This window comes from Mirounga angustirostris, unplaced genomic scaffold, assembly GCF_029215605.1.
Source record: "Mirounga angustirostris isolate CCGP_5_RB_7025 unplaced genomic scaffold, mMirAng1.0.hap1 SCAF_16, whole genome shotgun sequence".
Taxonomy (NCBI): domain Eukaryota; kingdom Metazoa; phylum Chordata; class Mammalia; order Carnivora; family Phocidae; genus Mirounga; species Mirounga angustirostris.
Genome location: NW_026991724.1, coordinates 32392699 through 32413429, shown reverse-complemented (window position 1 = coordinate 32413429; position 20731 = coordinate 32392699). Strand labels below are relative to the sequence as shown.

Below are 20731 nucleotides of genomic sequence, written 5' to 3'. Positions count from 1 at the left end.
ACTTGCCGGATGCCTAAGGAGAATCCTTTGTAAAATAAAATTTCTTTCATTATTAAAGTATTCTTACAGGGGTAACCAATTCCGTGCTAATGTTGTTTCTCCAAAATCACATGGATAAATGTAATTTAACTTGTCTTACCAAATCAGAGATATTTGTGGGTTTCATAAAACAGACTCTTAACTGTAAAGAGCAAACTGAGGGTTGCTGGAGGGGAGGTGGGTGGGGGATGGGCTAGATGGGTGGTGGGCATTAAGGAGGGCACTTGTGATGAGCACTGCCTGTTGTGTGGAAGTGGCACATCACTCAGTTTCTACCTGAAACCAATATTACACTATATGTTAACTAACTGGAATTGAAATAAACTCTTGAAACTACACAAAAAGTTTCCAAAGGGTGCTTTTGAAAACTCAAAACCTTAATAGTGTAACCATCCTTTTTACCTACCTTCTTTGAGTTTTGCATTTTACAAGTGAGTATAATTCATTACATTGAGTAAATTGAGAGACTAGGGAGAACACTAGTTTAGTGTTATAATTTGAGAAAGGAAAAGATACCTAAAATATGAAGTTGGCTTCTGTATAATTGATTGTGTTTTTCTTAGTCTGCAGTAGAATAAAGATTTGAAATGCCTCCCCCTCCCCCCCTCCAAATTCTAGAGCTGTATTTCTGTATATTTTTTCCATGTCTCAGTTTGGTTTGAAATGTAAATGATCTTGGTTCTACACTAGCACAAAAAGAAAATGAAAGGAAAAGCTATCATTTCTATTTTTCCTGTAATTTTCCTCTAATTTCCAGAGGAATTCTTTAATACTATTTATCTTCAAAAACATTTACAATTCTGTTTTATTTAAATAGTGATGTAGGATCAAAATAATAAGAATTAGTTACATGAATCTCTTGGGAATCACCTGTCAGGCACACTTTGATCTTCTAGATCAGTGGCTCTCATTGTCATTATTATTGGCTCTCAGAGCAGTGACAAGAAAGGAAAATAGTACTTTTTATTCTCCTTTTAAAGCTTGATTTCATAAACCTTGAATAGAAGATAATTAAGAATGATTCCAGCTTTTATAATGTAATAATACAAGTTATACTTTTTGCCAACAAAATAAAGCTCACAAATAGACTTAAAAAGTAAAGTTGTCTAAATGAAAATTAGTTGCTTTGAATGGGTCTTCGTCTGTATTTCATGTCATCATTAACACCCTTTTTTGGAGAGAAAAAGAGAGTCATAGTGTCTCTTTTAGTTCCTTAGTTTCTTTTTCTTGCCCAATTACCTTCCTTTGTAGGACAAAATTAATATTCCCAGCATTTAAAACTGTTTTGAAGCAGTTCAATGGCTGGTGAGATTAGGGGAGAATTCATCTCCATCAATTCCTTGTTACAGTGGGCTTCTGAGGAGTCCCTTTGACTCCAAGATGCAAGAGTCTTAATCTGTTTCAAAAGTTTTTCTCTCTTCATTTCTGCTTCAAATGTTAAAAACTCTAACATAGCTAATTTGATGTGTTCACGTTCTTAAAGCTGTTGTGCTGGAGCAGATCATTTAGTGCTACCCCTAAATTATACATTTCTGCTTTTCTAGTCCAGCCTGTGTCTTCTTTTTTTAGTGTTGGAGGTTGGGAATGTAACGCTAATTTGGCTTTTTAGATTATTCAGTGCATGCACATTTGCACAGAATTTTAAAAGGCTATGTGAGATCTTTCCCTCCCAACATTGACCCCCAACTGCCTACTTTCCTTCTGTATCCTTCTTCTTTTTTTTAAGTTTTTATTTAAATTTCAGTTAATGTACAGTGTAGTATTAGTTTCAGGTGTACAATTTAGTGATTCAACACTTCCATACATCACCTGGTGCTCATCACAAGTGCTCTCCTTAATCCCCTTCACCTATATCGTCCATCCCCCCACCCCCTCCCCTCTACATCTACAGTTAAGAGTCTGTTTCTTGGTTTGGTTCTTTCTCTCTCTCTCTCTCTTTTTTTTTTTTTCCCTCCCTTTGCTCATTTGTTTTGTTTCTTAAATTCACCACAATCAAGATAGCATACCTATCACCCATAACGATGCCCTTTGTGATTATTTCCTCCCACTTTTGCCTGCCCCATCCCCCCCAAAATCCAGGCAACCACTGATCAATCATCTTTGTATCTGTATACATTTGTCCACATTTTCTGGAATTTTATATATGTGCAGTAACTCAGGATGTACTCTTTTTGTCTGATTTATTTCACTCAGTATAATTCATTTTGACACATTCATGTGTCTTTATTACTGAGAACTATTTCATTCTGTGGTAGTATGTAATTTTATGTATATGTTTTATAAGTATATTGTTTACTATATATTAATATATAGCTTAGGTGTATTATTTAATGTATGTTAATACATTGTAACTATATATTAAATATATTTTATATATATCCTCAATTCTTGCTTATATTTAGTCTTTGACCTGGATTCCTGACCCAGAGCTCCTAAATCCCTTGGAATTTCCTGGGTGATAGGAGTGCCTTCTGTTCTAGTGAGATGACTCTTGGTGGCCTCCTGGATGGGGGCTGGTCACTAGAAAGACCAAGCCATGATTAGAAGCTTGAACTTTCAGCTGCAGTCCCTATCCTCTGCAGAGGGGAGCAGGGAGAGGAGCTGGAAATGGAGTCAGTAATTGATCCTGCCTACCTATTGAAGTCTCCATAAAAATCCCTAAAGTACAGGGTTTGGAGAGCTTTCAGGTTGCTGAACACATGGAGGTGCTGGGAGGGGTTTGCTCCTAGAGACGACACAGAAGCTCTGTGCCCCTTCTCCATACCTCGCCCTAAGTCTCTCTTTATCTGGTTATTAATCTGTATAATTTATTATATCCTTTATAATAAAATGGTAAATGTAAGTGTTGCCCTTAGTTCTGTGAACCAGTCTAGCAAATTATGGAACCCAAGGAGGGGGTCCTGGGAACACTGATTTCTAGCTGGTCAGTCAGTAGTACCACAACCAGGAACTTGTGACTGGTGTCACAATGAGGACAGTCTTTCGGACTGAGCCCTTAACTTGTGGGATTTGCCTCTGATTTTCTCCTGAGTTTTTAAAAGTCAAAATATAATTCACACAGCGGAATATTCACCCCTTTAAAAAATGTACAATTCCATGACGTTAAGAACATTCACAATATTGTGCAGCCATCACTGCTGTCTAGTTCCAGAACTTTTTAATCACCCCAAATGGAAACTCATACTCAGTGCCTGGCAAACACTGATCAGTTAGTTCTCTGTCACTATGATTTGCTTATGGACATATGGACTATATGCTGCTATATGGACATATCATATAAACAGAATAAAAAATATGGCCTTTTTTGTCTGGCTCCTTTCACTTAAGCATAATCTTCTCAGGGTTCATCCATGCTGTAGAATGAATCAGTCCTTGAGTTTTTCTTATGGGTGTACAATATTCCATTATATAGGCATAGTGCATAGTTGACTCTTGAACAACATGGGTTTGAACTGTGTGGGTCCATGGATTTTTTTTTTTAAAGAACAGTAGTATACATGTATTTTTTCTCTTCCTTATTTTCTTAACAATATTTTCCTTTTTCTAACTTACTTCATTGTAACAATACAGCCTATGATACATATAACATACAAAATATGTGTTACATTGTTAACGTTGACTATGTTATTGGTAAGGCTTCTGGTCAACAGTAGGCTATTAGTAACGTTTTGGGGAAGTCAAAGTTAAATGCAGATTTTCAGCTGCATGGCAGTCAATGTACCAAACCCCCCTGGTGTTCAAGGGTGAACTGTATCTTATTTACCCATTCATCAGTTGATGGCCATTTGTATTTCTAATTTTTGATTATTTATGAAAAATGTTGCTATGAACGTACATGTTGTAAGTTTTTGTGTGGACATACTTTTCAGTTCTCTTGGGTTCATGCCTAGGAATAGAATTGCTAGGTCATATGGTAGCTGTATATTTAATCGTTAGTAGAACTGCCAGGCTGTTTTCCAGAGGGGCTGCACATTTTACGTTCCCACCAGCAATATATGAGAATTCTGATTTCTTCACATTCTCCTTTTTCCTTTTATTTTTTTTAAGTTTTATAGTTTTTCATCTTACATTTAACCCCATGGTTCATTTTGAGTTAATTTTTTATGTACAGGTATTTTTCTTTTTCTTTTCTTTTTAATGTCTAATTGTCCCACAACCATTTGTTGAAAAAGACCTCTTCCACTGAATTGCTTTTGTACCTTTGTCAAAAATCAGTTGGGTATATTTGTATGGGCCTATTTTTTGATCATTTTTTTCTTTTGAGAACTTCCTCTAGATCTGCTGGTGACAAATTATTTTAGTTGCCCCTCATCTGAGAATGTCTTGCTTTCCCCTTCATTCCTGAAGGATATTTTCACTGATTATAAGATTCTGGATCAAGAGTTCTTTTCTCTCAGCCCCTGAAAAATACTGTGCTACTTCCTTTGGGCCTCCCTGGTTCCTGATGAGAATCTGCTCTCATTTGAATTGCCTTTTTTTCCTCTCCTAAATGTTTTGTTTTTCTCTGGCTGCTTTCAGGAGTTTCTCTTTGCCTTTAGCTTTCTCAAGTTTAATTATGATGTGTCTTGGCATAGAATTCCTTTGGGTTTATCCTGTTTGGTGTTTGCTCAGCTTCTTGGATTGCTGAGTTTATATCTCTTGCCACATGTGGTCAGTTTCAGCCTTCCTTTCTTTGAGTACTTTCTGAGGCCTGCCTCTTTCTCCTCTCCTTTTATGGAGAAAGCCAAGTCTGGTGCCACCACCTGATAGTGGGTGGGGCCACTCTAATAAATGTTAGATCTTTTGTGAAGTCCCACAGGTCCCCAAGTCTCTCTTTTTCTTTTTTTTCTTTTTTTAAGTCTATTTTCTCTTTGTCGTTCATACTGACTAATTTGTATTGTTCTATATTCAAGTTCACTCATGATTTCCTGCGTTTCCTCCATTTCGCTATTGAGCCCATCCACCGAGCTTTGTATTTGGGTTGTTGTTTTTTTCACTTCTAAGGTTTCCATTTCACTCTTCTTTGTATCTTCCGTTTCTTTGCTGAGACTTTCTATTTCTTTGATGAGGTTTCTGTTTTGTCATTTTTTTCCAAGTGTGTTTCTAATTGCTTATTGAAGCATTTTTATCATGGCTGTTTAAAATCTTTGTCAGGTAATTCTAACCTTTCTTTCGTCTCAATGTTGGCATTTATTGACTGTCTTTTAAAATTCTTCTTGAGGGACGCCTGGGTGGCTCAGTCAGTTAAGTGTCTGCCTTTGGCTCAGGTCATGATCCCGGGGTCCTGGGATCGAGCCCCACATCGGGCTCCCTGCTCAGCGGGGAGCCTGCTTCTCCTTCTCCCTTTGCCATTCCCCCTGGTCATGCTCTCTGGCTCTCTCTATCTCTCTGTCAAATACATAAAATCTTAAAAAAAAATTCTTCTTGGGATCTTACTGGTTCTCAGTATAATGAGTGATTTTTATTTGAAACCTGGACAGTTGGGTATTATGTTTTGAGACTCTAGATCCTACTAGATCTAGAGCCAGCTTTTAGCCAGCTTTCTCTGACACTGCTCTGGCCAGGGAAGAGGAGGGTATATGCCACCTCATTACTGCTGGGTGGAGGCAGAAGTCTGTTCCTCCCTTGGCCTCTGTTGATACCTGAAACGGAAGCTCCTCATTCCTGCTGGGTAGACGTGTGCGTTGGTTTCCAGTGACACTGTGATGAGTGTGGCCTCATTGCTGCTGGGCTGTGGAGAAAGTTCTGACTCTCCACTAGACCTCCTTTGGCCCCACCCCAGCAGGTGGACAGAGACGGAAGTCTAGGCTCTCCATGTGTTCTCCTCTGACACCAAGGGGTGGGAGAACTTGGTTATCAGGTGGTGGCTCCAGGCTTGGCTTTCTCCAATATCATGCAACTGGGGTGTTGGAGTACTTTGTAACACCCTTACACGAGTGGAAGTCTAGGCTCCCCATTTGGCCTTTGTTGGAGTGGGTGGGGCCACTGTTTTTTTCTGTGGTGTTTGCCTGGTGTTGAGTGATTATTATCTAATATTTTTCTGTCTTACTAGGTTTCCTCTTTTCTCATCCTTTGACTAGAGAGAGCTGACTTGTTGGGGCTTTCTTTTGTCTGTACCCATTGGCGTTTCCAGTTTGCTGGCTTCTTCAGTGCTAAGAGGGATACATGAGGGAAGAAGAAAATCCAGAGAATTTTCCACCGTGTTGTTCCTTAGGTCCGGAGCTCCTCACCGGGTCTGCCTTCTCCTCTCCACCTTCCAGGGTCTTCTAATTTCTGTTTTGCATGTTATGTCCAGAATTTTTATTTGTACTTATCAGGAGGAATAGGAAAAGGTATGTCTACTCATCTTTCCAGAAGGGGAAGTTGCACCTGTTGTTGTAAGTTAACAATAATAGATCTTAGGCATCGTTTCATATTAGTATATGAATTGCATACTTAGTCTTTTGTTTAAATTATGCATTGTATTTCATTTTATGAATGTACCATAATTTTTTTAACCAGTTCCCCTACTCTACTGATGGGCATTTAGGTTGTTTTCAGTCTTTTGCTCTTACAAGCAGTGCTTCAGTGAATAACTTCATGTATATGTATCAGTTTGCATGTGGTCCAGTATAGCTAGAAGATAGCTTCCTGTCTTACTATCCATATCTTCTTAGAGAACTGTGTATACATTTGATAGAAGAGTCACTGTTGCCTAAAGGAAATCAGAATATTTCATTTTAGATGGATCTGATTGTGAAAAAGTCACTCCCTGTATGAATGTGTGCTTAGATCTACTTTCCTACAACTTCATGCACTGATTCTAGTTCAGGGCTGGTGATCAAGATAGGACAAATCCAGCTCCTCTTCCTTACAACAATCCTTAGATATTCAAAGCTGGATGTCTTTGGAACCTTCATCTTCTGTTCTCCATCCTAAAAAGTTTGAGTCATTTTAGCCATTGCATGATTTCCAGATACTCTTGAATAAGACCTGGTTTGTTGAAGATGCTTTTTTTACACTTGGGCACCTAGAGGGAAATGGAATACTATAATCAATATGTTGGCTAATGGTTGCTAATGACAAAAAAATTGACCCCAAAATTTTGGGGACAGCCCTGTCACAGTCTGAATTATATTCCCAGAGACCACTGTAATGCCTTCCTTGCATTATGAATGAATGACTGCATCTATAAATCAATAAATTAATAAATACTGAGCTTACTCTTGACTTAAATCCCCAATTTTGTTCATGCATATGTCTGCTTCTGATCTGTGCTTGTACAGTTGATTTGGAGGGCATCAGCTGGACTTTGCCTTTGGCCCTATAAAACTTTATGTCATCAGAGCCATCCAGTCTTCCAACATTTTCAGATCATTGTGGATACTAATTGTGTCCTTGCATGTATTGTTTCTCTCTCTCAACACCATGCCATCTGTACTCATCTGACTACGTAAATGGGATATATTTTGCTCATATTCATACAAAATATTCATAAGATATTTTTTAAAAAGGTAACTTCCTGGAAGTAGAGTTGCCGGGTCAAAGGGTATGTGTATTTACGTTCTGATAGAGAATGCTAAATGGCCTTCCACAGAGATCGATTGTCCGTCCGAATCACCTTTAATTTGACGCACTAGATCTGAGTATGTAACCCTGATGTCATCTGATGGGACCTTCCACTTTTTTTTTTTTCCAACAAGTTTTCATATAAAATAATCTAAAATATAAGGACAGCATTTATTGTGATCAGCCACAATCCTGCCTCATGAAGACATCTTTGTGTAGTGTTATGTATCGTACGTTGGTATCTGGTTTTATAATACCTCATTTTACCCAAGTAAACTTGTATTTTCTCTAGTAGCTTTTTCTGTGGATATTAAACTCTCACTTGGGTCTGAATTATGCTCTTGTGGCTGATGATGTTAAGCAGTACATCAGTTAAGTGATTTTTCTCAATTTAATGGGTCATTCAAATTTCTTATGGTTTGATGGTTATTGTTCACTAGTTTATTGTCATGATTTCAACCCAAGATTCTCCAAGAGATTTTTGTTTTTCTGATTAAATTAACAAGAGTGATGGATGAGCTGCTACTTTATAACTTTTTATTGAATCATAATTGATACAGAATATTATATTAGTTTCAGTTGTACAAGATAGTGATTCAGTGTTTTATACATTACCAAAAAATGATTGCCATGATAGGACTAGTTACCATCTGTCACCCTACAGATTTATTACAATATTATTGGCTCTATTCTCTATGCTATACATTACATCTCTGCGATTTTTTTTTTTTAAATAACTGGAAGTTTGTACCTCTTAATCCCCTTTACCTATTTTGTCTGCCCACTTCCCCTTTCCCCTGGCTATTGCCAGTTTGTTCTCTGTATCTAGGAGTCTGTTTCTCGTTTGTTTTATTTATTTTTTTAGATTCTACATATAAATGAAATCATATAGTATTTTTCTTTCCCTGTCTAACTTCTTTAACTTAGCATAATACTAGGTCTGTTCATGTTGTTGCACATGGGGATTTCATTCTTTTTTATGGCTGAGTAATAGTCCTGTGTGTGTGTGTGTGTGTGTGTGCATGTGTAACACATCTTCTTTATCCATTCATCTGCTGGTGGACACTTAGGTTGCTTCTGTATCTTGGCTATGGGATACATACATACTTTCATCATTTTGAATGTAGTCCTGCTTTGTATATATAATGGATATTCTTCATCTGGTTTCGTTTACTCAACCCAGTCTCTGTGTTGTATATATCAGTAGTTTATTCTTTTTTTTTTATTGCTGTGTAGTGTTCTGCTGTATGAACAGATTACAGTTTGTTTATTTTGCTTAGAATGGATTATTTCAGCTTTTGGTTATTCTGAATGAGATTGCTGTGCACACTTTCGTACATGCCATTTGGTGGACGTATCACACTATCTCTTTTAGTATCTCTTAGGCATAATTGTTTTAATCTCACAAAATTGTCTGCCGGATTGATTCTTTATTTACTTTCCCATACCGTGCTCACTTTGGCAGCATGTCTACTTTCCCATACTTACTTTTCCTGAGATGGTAATCTCCTAAAATTCATTTAAGGTAGAAGGCTTTGGTTTTGGATCATGAACATAGCAGTGACAAAGAAACAGTATTTGGTATGTCATTGCTGGAGGGCAAGTTAGATGTGGCATAGCATTCTGTAGGAATGTCTCTTCCTCAAACTTGGTGTTTGACATTCTCTCAGACCAAGTCTTTGGCAGAAGATAACCACTGTTTACAAGTCCAGTACCGTGTTCCCAGTCTTTGGAGCCTTCCCCTAATCACCCCCAGAACAGCCACCAATGGCTCGTCCATGTGGCCCTCTGTTACTGCCAGCCTCTGTTAAGATCGTTTGCTGCCTTCCTGGTAATCCCACTAACTGTATCATGTATGTAGGATATCACGTGCATGTGCGTATCTTTCGAACATGGACTTACATGTAGCTAGTTACAGTTAATAGTGGGAATTAGCTTTCTTTGGTCAATTTATATGCTATCATTTGGGAACTTTTTTTGCCAGTGACTGAGAAATTTTACCTTCCACAGTAGCTCTCATATACTTGGAGACTTGGAGATACTTGAATGGCATCATCATCAAAGTATTAGTAAATAGCTTTTACTATATCACTTGGTTGAAATCATGGCTATTTAGTATAATTCTTGAATTAAAATAATTTTTCATTTGATCATATTCTGACACATTTAAGATACAGTTTAACACTGAAATCTTTTCTCCCTCCAACCATGATTTATATACATTACCAAGCATGATTTATATATGATTAATTCAGTATTATTTCCTTTTTCTAAAAAAGTGGCCTTTTCCTTATGTTTAAAATGTAAAAATTTTCCTATTTTTTTCTTCCTGTTCTCAAAAATCTACTGTGGGTGCTATTGTTTTTGCTGATATACAGCTTTATCAGGTATGACTCCTGTGTCATGTTGGACTTGACAGATATGTTGTTGAAATTTCCCGGGGAAAATCTTTCCAGATTGACTCTCTACATTTGCTTGATCAGTATTTGTGAATATCTTATAAAAATTGTTGGCCTTTAAGGTATAGAGTGGTCTATCAAAAACAACTTTGCCAAATTTATTACACCTATATTCCAAAAAGAAGTTTTGAGTGTTTTCTTCAAAAATATTGATATTTTTCTCTGGTTTTCTTCACCATTAATCTGTGTATAGTTCTCTGCATTTTTCCTGTTTATACGCGTACATGTTTGTATACTTGTCAGTGTTATTCTTAACATACATGATTTTTCAAACTGCTACATATTTCTGACCAGGTTTTTTCCAGACTGTCTTCCATGAAATACATTGGTCTGAGATGCTAAAGAGAATGGGACAAAAAATATTATAAAATGTTTACTATATCCTTCTTTGAGAGATTCACCATGCACATTAACATATTAAAGGATCTGGTGTTATGCGGTAAAGAAATTTGTTTACCTTTGTTGATCTCAGCATCTTCTAGAAATATTTGAGTGTAGAACACTTCATAACACCCTGGGTGTTGTGGGGATACCCACTGGGGAACTCTTGCAAAAGACTGAGTAGAGTTTTCTCTGTAATGTTTTAACACATCAAGTAATAATTGATTAAAAGTGATTGAATTTTCAAGAAGTTAAAACACTTAGCTGAATTGTATTTGGGTTGTATTTTCTTGTAGAAATTACATTTTGAAATACAGCATTGATTTTTTTTTTTTCCTGTATACTCTCTTTCAGTACTTGTGTCGACCTTTAAACATTCGTAAAACTACAGTAAAAATGCTGCTTTTTTGTAGGAAAGAGGTTTTTCTGGTTGCTGTTATCATGTTTGCTCGATTGCTTCTCTTCTGTAAGAATTTGCTTTGATCCTTAAAAAATATGTTTACTGTTTCAGATAGCGTGACACAGGAAAGGAGGCCTCCCAAACTTGCCTTTATGTCAAGAGGTGTTGGGGACAAAGGTTCATCCAGTCATAATAAACCAAAGGCCACAGGTATGGGTCAGGAGACTACAGTTCTTAGATATTAACATGGTATCTGATTTGCCATAGCACTGAAAGGAGGTTGAAAGTTTTTACTCAGTGTATATGTAGGTTCTCTTCTTCCAAACGTTTTTAGTATTTCACTAAAAATTTTTTATAGATGCTCTTGCTTAAGCCAAGAGTTCCCAACCTTTTTTAGTTGATGAAAAGCTTTCTGTGAAAACCTGTGTCTTTTGTTGGTTTGTATCAGCTGCTTTTTGGAACCCCCTACTTGTAACATTTGTATGTAAAGTTTAGAGTTGCAACTGTACAAAATCACCTTATCTGGATAATGTTAGAGAGGGTAAAGTATATAGAGAGTAATTATGTGGATTTTGCTAACAAAATGTGGCACAAGATAAATTCCAAACTGCTAAGCAAAAATTTTTGTCTCTCTTCCAGAAACTCCCTCACAATGCATGTGGAGTTTTTAGCTTTTTTTCTTTAGCTTCCACATATTTCATAGTTTTAAAGGATGGTGGTTATACAAGCTAAACAGCTCATTTAAAGAACTGTAAGAATGTTTGTTAACTCAGATGTGGGTTAGGAGCAGAATATTTTTTCCTCCGTTATCTGGTGAACAAAACTACTTTGGCTCATTTTAAAGGAAATTGTATTTTAAGAAGTATTTTATGTGACTTTGGACCCTGGGAGACTTATGATTAAATGGGAGACACAAGTAATCATTATTTTTTGTGTTAACTTATGGATCTAGATAGGATAGCTCACACTTGTTATTCTCACTTAAATATAAATAGCCTACAGATTTTCTGAAGACATGTGCATTACTTGTGTTGTAGCAGATCTTAGTTATAAGCATAAAATACAGAGCTATCTGCTTTAAATTGAAAAAAAAAAAACAAAACACCCAGATTTTGTATGGGTTCTAGAAGCGCCCTGCTCTTACCTACAGCGTGTCTTCTTAGTACTGAGGCAGGGTAAGGTCTTGAAATGTCGGTGACAGGACTACACTAACTCTTTCTTACTTTAATTAATATAAAAAAATAATACTGCTTCAGGTTTTCAAAGGCATGAAGAAATGAAGCAAGGAATTTGATGATGAAGAATTCCAAACTGTTTAAATTTTTTAAACTTAATTGGCACACTGATTTATGTATACAACATTTGAAGATAACCTTCTTCTGAAAGAAACCGTTTTAAAATAACAGGTTAAATTTGGGAGCCAACAGGTTCATCACATGAAATTGGGGAATGGTGATGTTGACACTTGGAAATAAGCCATAGAAGGTGAAATAATTTTTAAAAGCAGTTTGTCTTAAAAAAAAAAAAAAAGCAGACTCTTTTTTTAACTTCTTCCTGTTCCCCTCCTATATTGATTCTTGGGTGGAAGAATTTTTTGACATTACCAAAGTGGTTGAAAACGCTAATAAAATACATTGTGTTTGTATACCTCTATTGCTTTCTTAAGCAATTGTTAACGCTGTATGCATGTTAATTTCTCTTAGGGAAAAGCTTTCACACCATATTGACTTTATTTTTAAAAGAAACTTTTCTTGATCCATAGGATCTACCTCAGACCCTGGAAATAGAAACAGATCTGAATTCTTTTATACTTTAAATGGATCTTCTATTGACTCACAACCACAATCCAAATCAAAAAACACATGGTACATTGATGAAGGTAATCTATAATTTTAGTGTCTCTTATAATGATCCTCTCCTTTTAGCTCATCAGGGAAAAAAATAAAGGCTTTTTCACTAGCATATCTCATTTTTGGAAACAGAATGAATAGGCCACTCTTCAGTAATATGACTGAACTAAAATATTTTGTACAATTTGAACTGTACTGCTGTTAAGATTAATACAACATTCAGAAAATGTATTAGTAGCTCGTTTTCTTCCCTTAGCTGATCTTTAGGGTAGATCTCTAGAATCAGTTGAATCATTTAAAGTCTTACCTGTCTGGGTCTTTCTTTACCTCTTTAAAACACTCCCTTTTTACCTTTCTTTGGTTCAGGGACATCATTTTCTTCCGGTTTATTATTTTCTTTGTTCATTCCTTCAGTAAATATTTATTGAGTGCTTACAATGTGCCAGGCACAGAGGTTACAATGGTGAGTGAAAAACAGGGTCCTTGCCCATTCTCACTTCATGATCAAGTTATTAAAATGGACATTAATCAGACCATCACAGAAGCAGATCTAGAATTGCAATCATGGTGAGAACAGTGAAGGCACGTGATGCTGTGAGAGCATATAAAGGTGGATTTTACCTACGGGGACTCGGGGATGTTTCTCTGAGGAAGCAGTGTGAGCTTAAATTTACCAGAGGAGTGCGAGATAACACAAGGAAAGGGACAAAGAACCTTTTAGGCAGGGGGAATAGCATATGTAAAGGCCTCGTGAAAAAATGGAGCTGGTGTTTGCCAAGGACTAAAAAGAGCCAGAGTAGCTTGAACAAAGAGAGACGCATAACATTTTATGAGAAAGGCACACAGGGCCAGGGCATGTGGAACCTGGTGTGCCCTATTTAAAGGAAATGGGAAGCCGCTGAAGGATTTTCAGCAAGGGATGACATGACCAAGTTTGCCTTTTGAAAATCATTCTGGCAGCACCGTGGACAGTGGATTGAAGCAGGGACCGTGTGGCTATGAGGGCACCATTGAAGGTGGTTGCAGGGCCCAGAAATAGATTATAGCAGCTAGGGCGAGACTTGTTGGGGGAAGGGATGGGGAAAGTGGATGGTGTAGGAGATATTTAGGAAGTGACTTGATAAGACTCAGATAGACTGAAAGTGAGAGCTGAGGAAGAAAGAGGTATCAGTGATACTCCAGATTTTCTGGCTTGTATACTTCTGTGATTATAGAGGAAGGTGATGAATTTGATTTTGAATATGTTGAGCTCCAGGGGCCTTTTAAACTTCCCAGAGGTGATTTGTTAAGTAGACAGTTGGATATACAGGTCTGGAGCTTAGAAGAGAGTTAAGAGCTGGAGAAGTAAATTTGCAAGTTGCTCCCACATATTTGGTGATTAAAGTCCTGTGAATAATATCACCTTTGTTGAGAGTGGGGGGCGGGGGATGGAGGGTGAGGGATAAGACCTTAGTGGCTGGGAGACACGGGAGACAGAGAAAAAGCAACCGGAGGGAGGTGAGGAGAACCAGGAGGTTGTTGGGTTAAGAAGCTGGGGAGCTAGCGGACAGCAGTATTGAATGCACCGAGGAGGGCAAGGAAGATGAAGACCACACGATTACCTGCTGGATTTAGCCAACGGGATCCATCGATAACCTCAGTTGGTTATGCTTTCGTGGAGTGAGGACATGGAGACATGAGTCCAGCTGCCTAAAGTGGAAGTTTAGGCATCATCCTGGACTTCTCTCTCATTAGTCACATCCAGTTGTCACCAAGTTTTCTGGAGTTCCTCCTCTTCAGTATTGCTAGAATCTTTCCCGTCGTCTTCATTTCTGCAACACTGCCTTAGTTCAGGTCCTTTGTTGCTGTCTGGTTAGTATAATGGCCTTCCAACCGGTTCGTCTGCCTCAGCCTTGTTCCTTCTGAATTTATTCTGAACAATAATAACCGCCCTCACCGTCATCTTGATCATTGCTACCATCATCACTGTGGCAACTTACTCTGGACAACTTACTGCACGAGGCATTGTGTTACACGCTTTAGATGCATTACTTTGTCCTCATACCAGCTTTATGAGGTAGGTGTTTTTACTTTGTCTCTTGTTACAGTGGTTAAATACCTTGTGCCAATGTTGTACCCCAAGTCTGCTTAACACCAGACCTGCCGCTTTGGATCACTACGCTGTGTTTCTCTTCACATTACTCTGTGGTTGATTTTTCTGAAGCTATATCTGCTCATGTCTCTCCTTTGCTGGATATCGATTAATTTTCTGCTGGCCCTTGAAGATAAAAATCCAGATTCCTTACTTTGGCCTGTTGGACTCTTTTACGGCATGGCTTCTTACTTGTTTCTGTCATTTGTCCTGCATTCTGGCTCTATCCATGCTTGGAGTGGGGCCATTTTGGAACGTGCCATACTTTTCTCTTGGCGCCTGTTGTTCCTCTTGCCTGGAAATCCTTCTTCCTGTTCCTCCCACTCCGTGCTCAGGCTTACTTCTATCCATCTGTTCAATCTCAGCTTGGGTATTATTTTCTCCTTGGAAGCCTTTCCCGTCTCTCCTGGGTTAGGTGAGGTGCCATCATAATTGTTTGTCGCCTGTCTCTTCTGCCAGACTGGAGTTCCAGTTGCCTTGCACAGGGCTTGGCATGGAGTACATTTCGTAATTGTTTGCAAATTAAATCAAAATAAGAATTGAAGAGTACGCTAGAACTCTGTAATGACTTTTTAGTTATATGGATTATTTATATTATACATAAACAAATGTAACAGTCTAAGTCTACTGATACCTCCCTTGGGCTCAGATAGTCCCTTGGGCTTAGATACTCATAGGAAATGATTTGAGTGAGCTCTCTGATTTCGCCTTCTCTGTGCCTTCGTTTCGACTTGGGTAGGATATTGTGAAGATAGGCAGGCATAGGACCTCATCCCCAAGAATTCTTCCTATAGCCATAGAGCAGGGAGCTTCCTTCAGTGATGCTTCTCCAAGAGGGTTCTGTCTCCTGAGAGACTACTTTGGTAGGTTTTGGCCCATATGTTAGCAGTTATCCGCTCTCTCAAAGATCTTGGGAGTGTTGGGGCACCCGGGTGGCTCAGTTGTTAACGTCTGCCTTTGGCTTGGGTCATGATCTCAGGGTCCTGGGATCAAGCCCCACATCAGGCTCCCTGCTCTGTGGGAAGCCTGCTTCTCCCTCTCCCACTCCCCCTGCTTGTGTTCCCTCTCTCTCTGTCAAATAAATAAATAAAATCTTAAAAAAAAAAGAAAAGAAAAGAAAAGATCTTGGGAGTGTTGAGACAGCAAGGGCCTGGCAGGGTCCTTTGGTGAGTCACAGCCCTGCTGGCCTCTGCATGAGCATGGGGACTGTCCATGGTGGTTATGGCGCAGCCCCACTCTCTCCCTCTGTTGTTACTGGTGGCTTTGGGAATGCTTTTCCTATGAGCTTCTTTCTTTCTAAGGAAAGGAAACTAGTAAAACCGTGGGTTTGTCATAACCTAGGTGACATTAATTCTTTAAATTTATGCTATGATTTTATTCTTATACAGTTTCTGTAGTGTGGCAGAATATTTTTAACTTTTTGACTTTAGTCTAATGCTAAGTGTATACTAAGTGTATATAAGAATGTGGGTCCTAAACGGGATATATAAAGTCATGAAATCTATATGGAGTAGGCCTTCATCCTTAAATTAGAAAACAGAAGTAATTTCATTGTAAAGGAACATTTCTTCTCTATAATTAATTTCACTTATATATTTAAAAAGCTTTTTTTCCTACAACATTTGATTCATGTATTCACTTTTTTCTTAAATGTTGAGTATTTTCTTGTGTTAGTGGCTATACCAAGTGCTGTGGATTCAACCATGAAGCCTCATGAAAAACCATGAAAAAGACAAGCAGAATTCCTGTTCTTATGGAGCTTATAGTCTGGTTGGTATGACAGACAGTAAATATGTAGACAGACAAGGTAATAATCAATGGTGCCATGTGCAAGAAAGACATGAACAGGGCATGATAGCATCCGGTGGGAAGCCAGCTACCGTAGAGTGTTGTGGAGAGGTCTCTTTGAGGAAAGGATATTTGGGTTGAGATCTGGATGTTGTGAGTGAACCCGTCAGAGAAAGAGCTTGGGAAGAAGATTCGAGGCAGAGGAGATAGGAAACGCAAAGACCTGAGGGGAGAAAGAGTATGTGAAGAACAGGAAGTAGGCCAGACTGGCTACAGCATGGTAAGCAAGGAAAATAGATATATGAAAGGAATTTGGACAGGTAGGTGGGAGCCAGATCATCCAGGACCTTGTAGATCTTGGTGAGAAATTTAATATTTATTATAAGAACACTGGAAAGCCGTTGGAAGTTTTTAAATAGGGGGATGATAGAAGATCATGGAAGATCTTTAGATTTTAAAAAGGTCTCTCTCAGAGTTGTATGGTGAATAGTTTGGAGAGGGACAAGAAGGTCAGATCAGGAAAGAGACTCATTACAGGGTGAAAGATGATGGTGGCTTGAATTAGGGAGATAATAGGGGTGAAGAGAAGAGGATGAGTTTGACATATATTTTGGAGATAGAACCAAATGCTTTGTGGATTTGGGTTTTGGGCTTGAGGGGTTGAGGGTTTGAGAAAGAAAAGAATAACTTTTAAAATTCCTATGTTAAAGGGGATCTTGGGTGGCTCAGTTGGTTAAGTGTCTGCCTTCGGCTTAGGTCATGATCCCAGGGTCCTGGGATCCAGTCCCGTGTTGGGCTCCCTGCTCTGTGGGGAGTCTGCTTCTCTCTCCCTCTGCCTTCAGCTCCCCTGCTGTGCTCACTCTCTCTGTCAGATAAATAAATTAAGTCTTAAAAAGAATAAAGTTCCTATGTTAAATATCATTACTAAAGAATCTTAAATGGATAAGATAGATAGAATAATAAGGTACAAAGTACAGTGAACACTCATGTAGTCACTACTCACTTTGAGAAAAAAACTATCCTCGTGACCTTTGAAATTCCCTTGGAGGCTCTTCCTAGAATCCTTCCCTTCATGCTCTCCTCTGAGCTCCTGTCATCTTTAATTCAGTGTTTATCATTCTCCTGGTTTTCATGATAGCCTTATAAGTTTGTACGTCTAAACAGTATACTGTTATTTCTGCATGTTTCTGAGCTTCCTATAAAGGAATCAGACTGTATGTATGCTGTAATTTCCCCTCAATATTATGTTCCAAAGATTCATCATAGTAGTAGTGTGATTATAATTTATTTGTTCTCATTGCTGTATAGCATTCCATTCTGTTTCATTCAATTGCTGTGAAATGTCTAAATATACCACAGGATATGTTTCCAATCGACCACTGATGGACATTTGAATTGTTTTTATTTTCCTGCTATTATTAACAGCTCCGCTATTAACATTCTTACACGTGTCTAGACTGTATACTTAGAAATGGATTCACTGGGTCATGTCATATGCACATCTTTCCTTTACTAAATCATGCCACAGTGTTCCCAGAGTAGTTGTACCAGTTTACACTCCCATCAGCATTGTGTAAGGGTATCATTTGCTCTTGACATTTATCTGACCAATAGTTAATGTTCTGAGACCTTGAACTTTTGAAATATCTCACATTGCTTTTGTCTTTTTTTTTTATCTACTTACTAGTGAGAGCAAGAATCTTTTCACTGATGTGTTGGTGATTTGGGTATCTTTTTCTGAGTTGCCTTTCAGGCCCTTGGACCATTTTTTCCTAGGTTTTTTTTTTTTTTTTTGTCTTTTTTATATTGATTTATAGGCTTTTGTTCAATTTTAATCCTTTGTCAGAAATATGTATTATAGGGGCACCTGGGTGGCTCAGTCGGTTAAGCGACTGCCTTCGGCTTGGGTCATGATCTCAGGGTCCTGGGATCTAGCCCCGCATCGGGCTCCCTGCTCGGCGGGAGGCCTGCTTCTCCCTCTCCCACTCCCCCTCCTTGTGTTCCCTCTCTCGCTGTCTCTCTCTCTCTGTCAAATAAATATAAAATCTTAAAAAAAAAAATGGATTAGAAGTGTTTTCTCCTTGTCCGGCTCATATTCTTACTCTTGTTATGATGCCTTTTAATGAATAAGTAGCTCAATTTTAATATCATATTTGTCAGTCTTTTCCTTTATGGCTTGTATACTTATATTCAAAAAATTACTCTCTGGCCTAAAATCACAAAGAACATTCTTGTATATTGTCTTCCAGAAGCTTATAGTCTTGCCTTTCACATTTGTCTTTGAAACACCTGGAAGTGATTTTTGTGTAGAGCATGCAGTACAGCTTCAGTTTAATTTTTTTTTAAAGTTCCGGTAACTGATGATCTCAGTATTATTTATTGAGAAGTTTATTCCCTGCCCTTCCCTCCATGGTCTGCAGTGCCTGCCTGGCATCTGTATTAGTTATCTTAAGGAAATAGCTTTTGGCTTTCTCTTTTTGTATGTTGGTTTTGTCTTAAATTAGTTCCTGTTTTTGTAAATTTATCTGGTTTTGATTCTCTTTGCTGTATGTTTGTCTTCTCTTTCATTAATTCCTGTTGTATTTATTCTTTTCCTCTGGACTGTTTTTTGGGAGGTTAATCTGTTCTTCCAACTTCCTAAGTTGTATTCTGAGTTCATTAATATTCTTTTTTTTCTAAAATAAACTGTATTAAGTCTGTACATTTCCTTTGTAAGTACTAATTTAGTTGTGCTCCACAAGCGTTTGTTGCTTCTTTCTCTTTTTTCTTTATTTTAAAAATTTACATAATCATTTCTTTTTTGGTCCTTTAGTTACTTAGAAGCGTCTTTCTAAATTTTTTGGTATTTTTTGGTCCTGTTTTCTAACTTAATTGTATTATGGACAAAGTAAAACCTATTTAATACCAATCAATAATAGATTTTTTGGTTTGAACAGTTGGGTGCCATTTACTGAGGTAGAAAAATCTGGAGGTGGGAGGAGAATCTAGACCACTGTTTGGAGAGATTAAGTGTGCAGTGCTTACAAGAATCCTTCTAGAGTCAAAATGGGCAGTTGGACTAGGCGTGTATATTAATTTTTAGAGATATGGGCGTATTTAATATTCTTGAATACATTTTTCTAAATAAAAATAATTTTTTATAGTTGCTGAAGACCCTGCAAAATCGCTTACAGAGGTATCTCCAGACTTTGGACACGCTTCACCACCCCTGCAGCCTCCTTCCATGAACTCATTATCCACTGAGAACAGATTTCACTCTTTACCATTCAGTCTGACAAAGATGCCCAATACCAATGGAAGTATTGGCCACAGTCCACTCTCTCTGTCCGTTCAGTCCGTGATGGGAGAGCTAAACAATGCACCTGTCCAGGAGAGTCCACCCTTGGCCATGACTTCTGGGAACTCACATGGTCTGGAAGTGGGCTCTCTGGCTGAAGTTAAAGAGAATCCGCCTTTCTATGGGGTGATCCGTTGGATTGGTCAGCCACCAGGACTCAACGAAGTGCTAGCTGGACTGGAACTGGTAATTTAATTTGACTTAAAAATTGCAGTTCTTCTCTGGAGTTCTGTGTATTTTTTTCCCTATTACGCTTTTTTTGTCAAAATGTTTTGTCAGAAAGGCATCACTAGAGAAAAATTTTATTCCCGTGTCACCCAACTTCTTTGCCACCCATGAAGCATCTGACCCACTTGTTCCTGATGTTAGTTCATCTATGTTCAACTAATGAAAACAGATTTTTAGACTAATGTGTTTAGGCTCATTACATTAAACAGAATACAGTAAGGAAAGCAAATCTGTTATCAGCTTTCTTTTTCTTCCTCAGTCTCCCTCCCCTAGTCAGTTCTAATATTTATATCATCGGTTTTAAGATTAATTGCCATTTTTAGAGATTTTTTGTGATCTTTATTAGAGGGAAAGATTTTCCCTTTGGAGACTAGGAAAGCATAACGTTTGGCCTTTCATGATCTGGAAAGGATAATTTGAGAACATTTAACTTTTATCTATAAAATATATTTCTTAAAAAATTTGTTTGCATGCCAGTGAATGCTACTTTTGGGGAGGGGCAGTTGTTAAAATAAATCGCCTCTGCCCCTTAGTTTCAGTACTTGTGGAAATGGTGTGGGAAAGTTGGTTAACCAGGGAAGGTTTAAGCAC

At 38.0% G+C, this 20731-nt stretch overlaps 1 protein-coding gene across 16 annotated transcripts in view; it reads left to right on the top strand.

Moving 5' to 3' along the window:
- CYLD (CYLD lysine 63 deubiquitinase) overlaps positions 1-20731 on the top strand; it is a 64985-nt gene that overhangs the window by 23385 nt on the left and 20869 nt on the right. For 14 of the 16 annotated variants that reach the window (XR_010408159.1, XR_010408160.1, XM_045891132.3 and 11 more), the window contains 3 exons: positions 10918-11016; positions 12569-12685; positions 19719-20098. Coding sequence is in view for 14 of the 16 variants with exons in the window: in XM_045891132.3 (XP_045747088.1) it covers positions 10918-11016; positions 12569-12685; positions 19719-20098 (596 nt within the window). In the remaining 2 variants the exon portion in view is untranslated. Of the gene's footprint in view, positions 1-10319; positions 10465-10917; positions 11017-12568; positions 12686-19718; positions 20099-20731 lie in introns of all 16 variants that reach the window. The other 2 variants (XM_054511333.2, XM_045891135.2) reach the window with 2 other exon arrangements.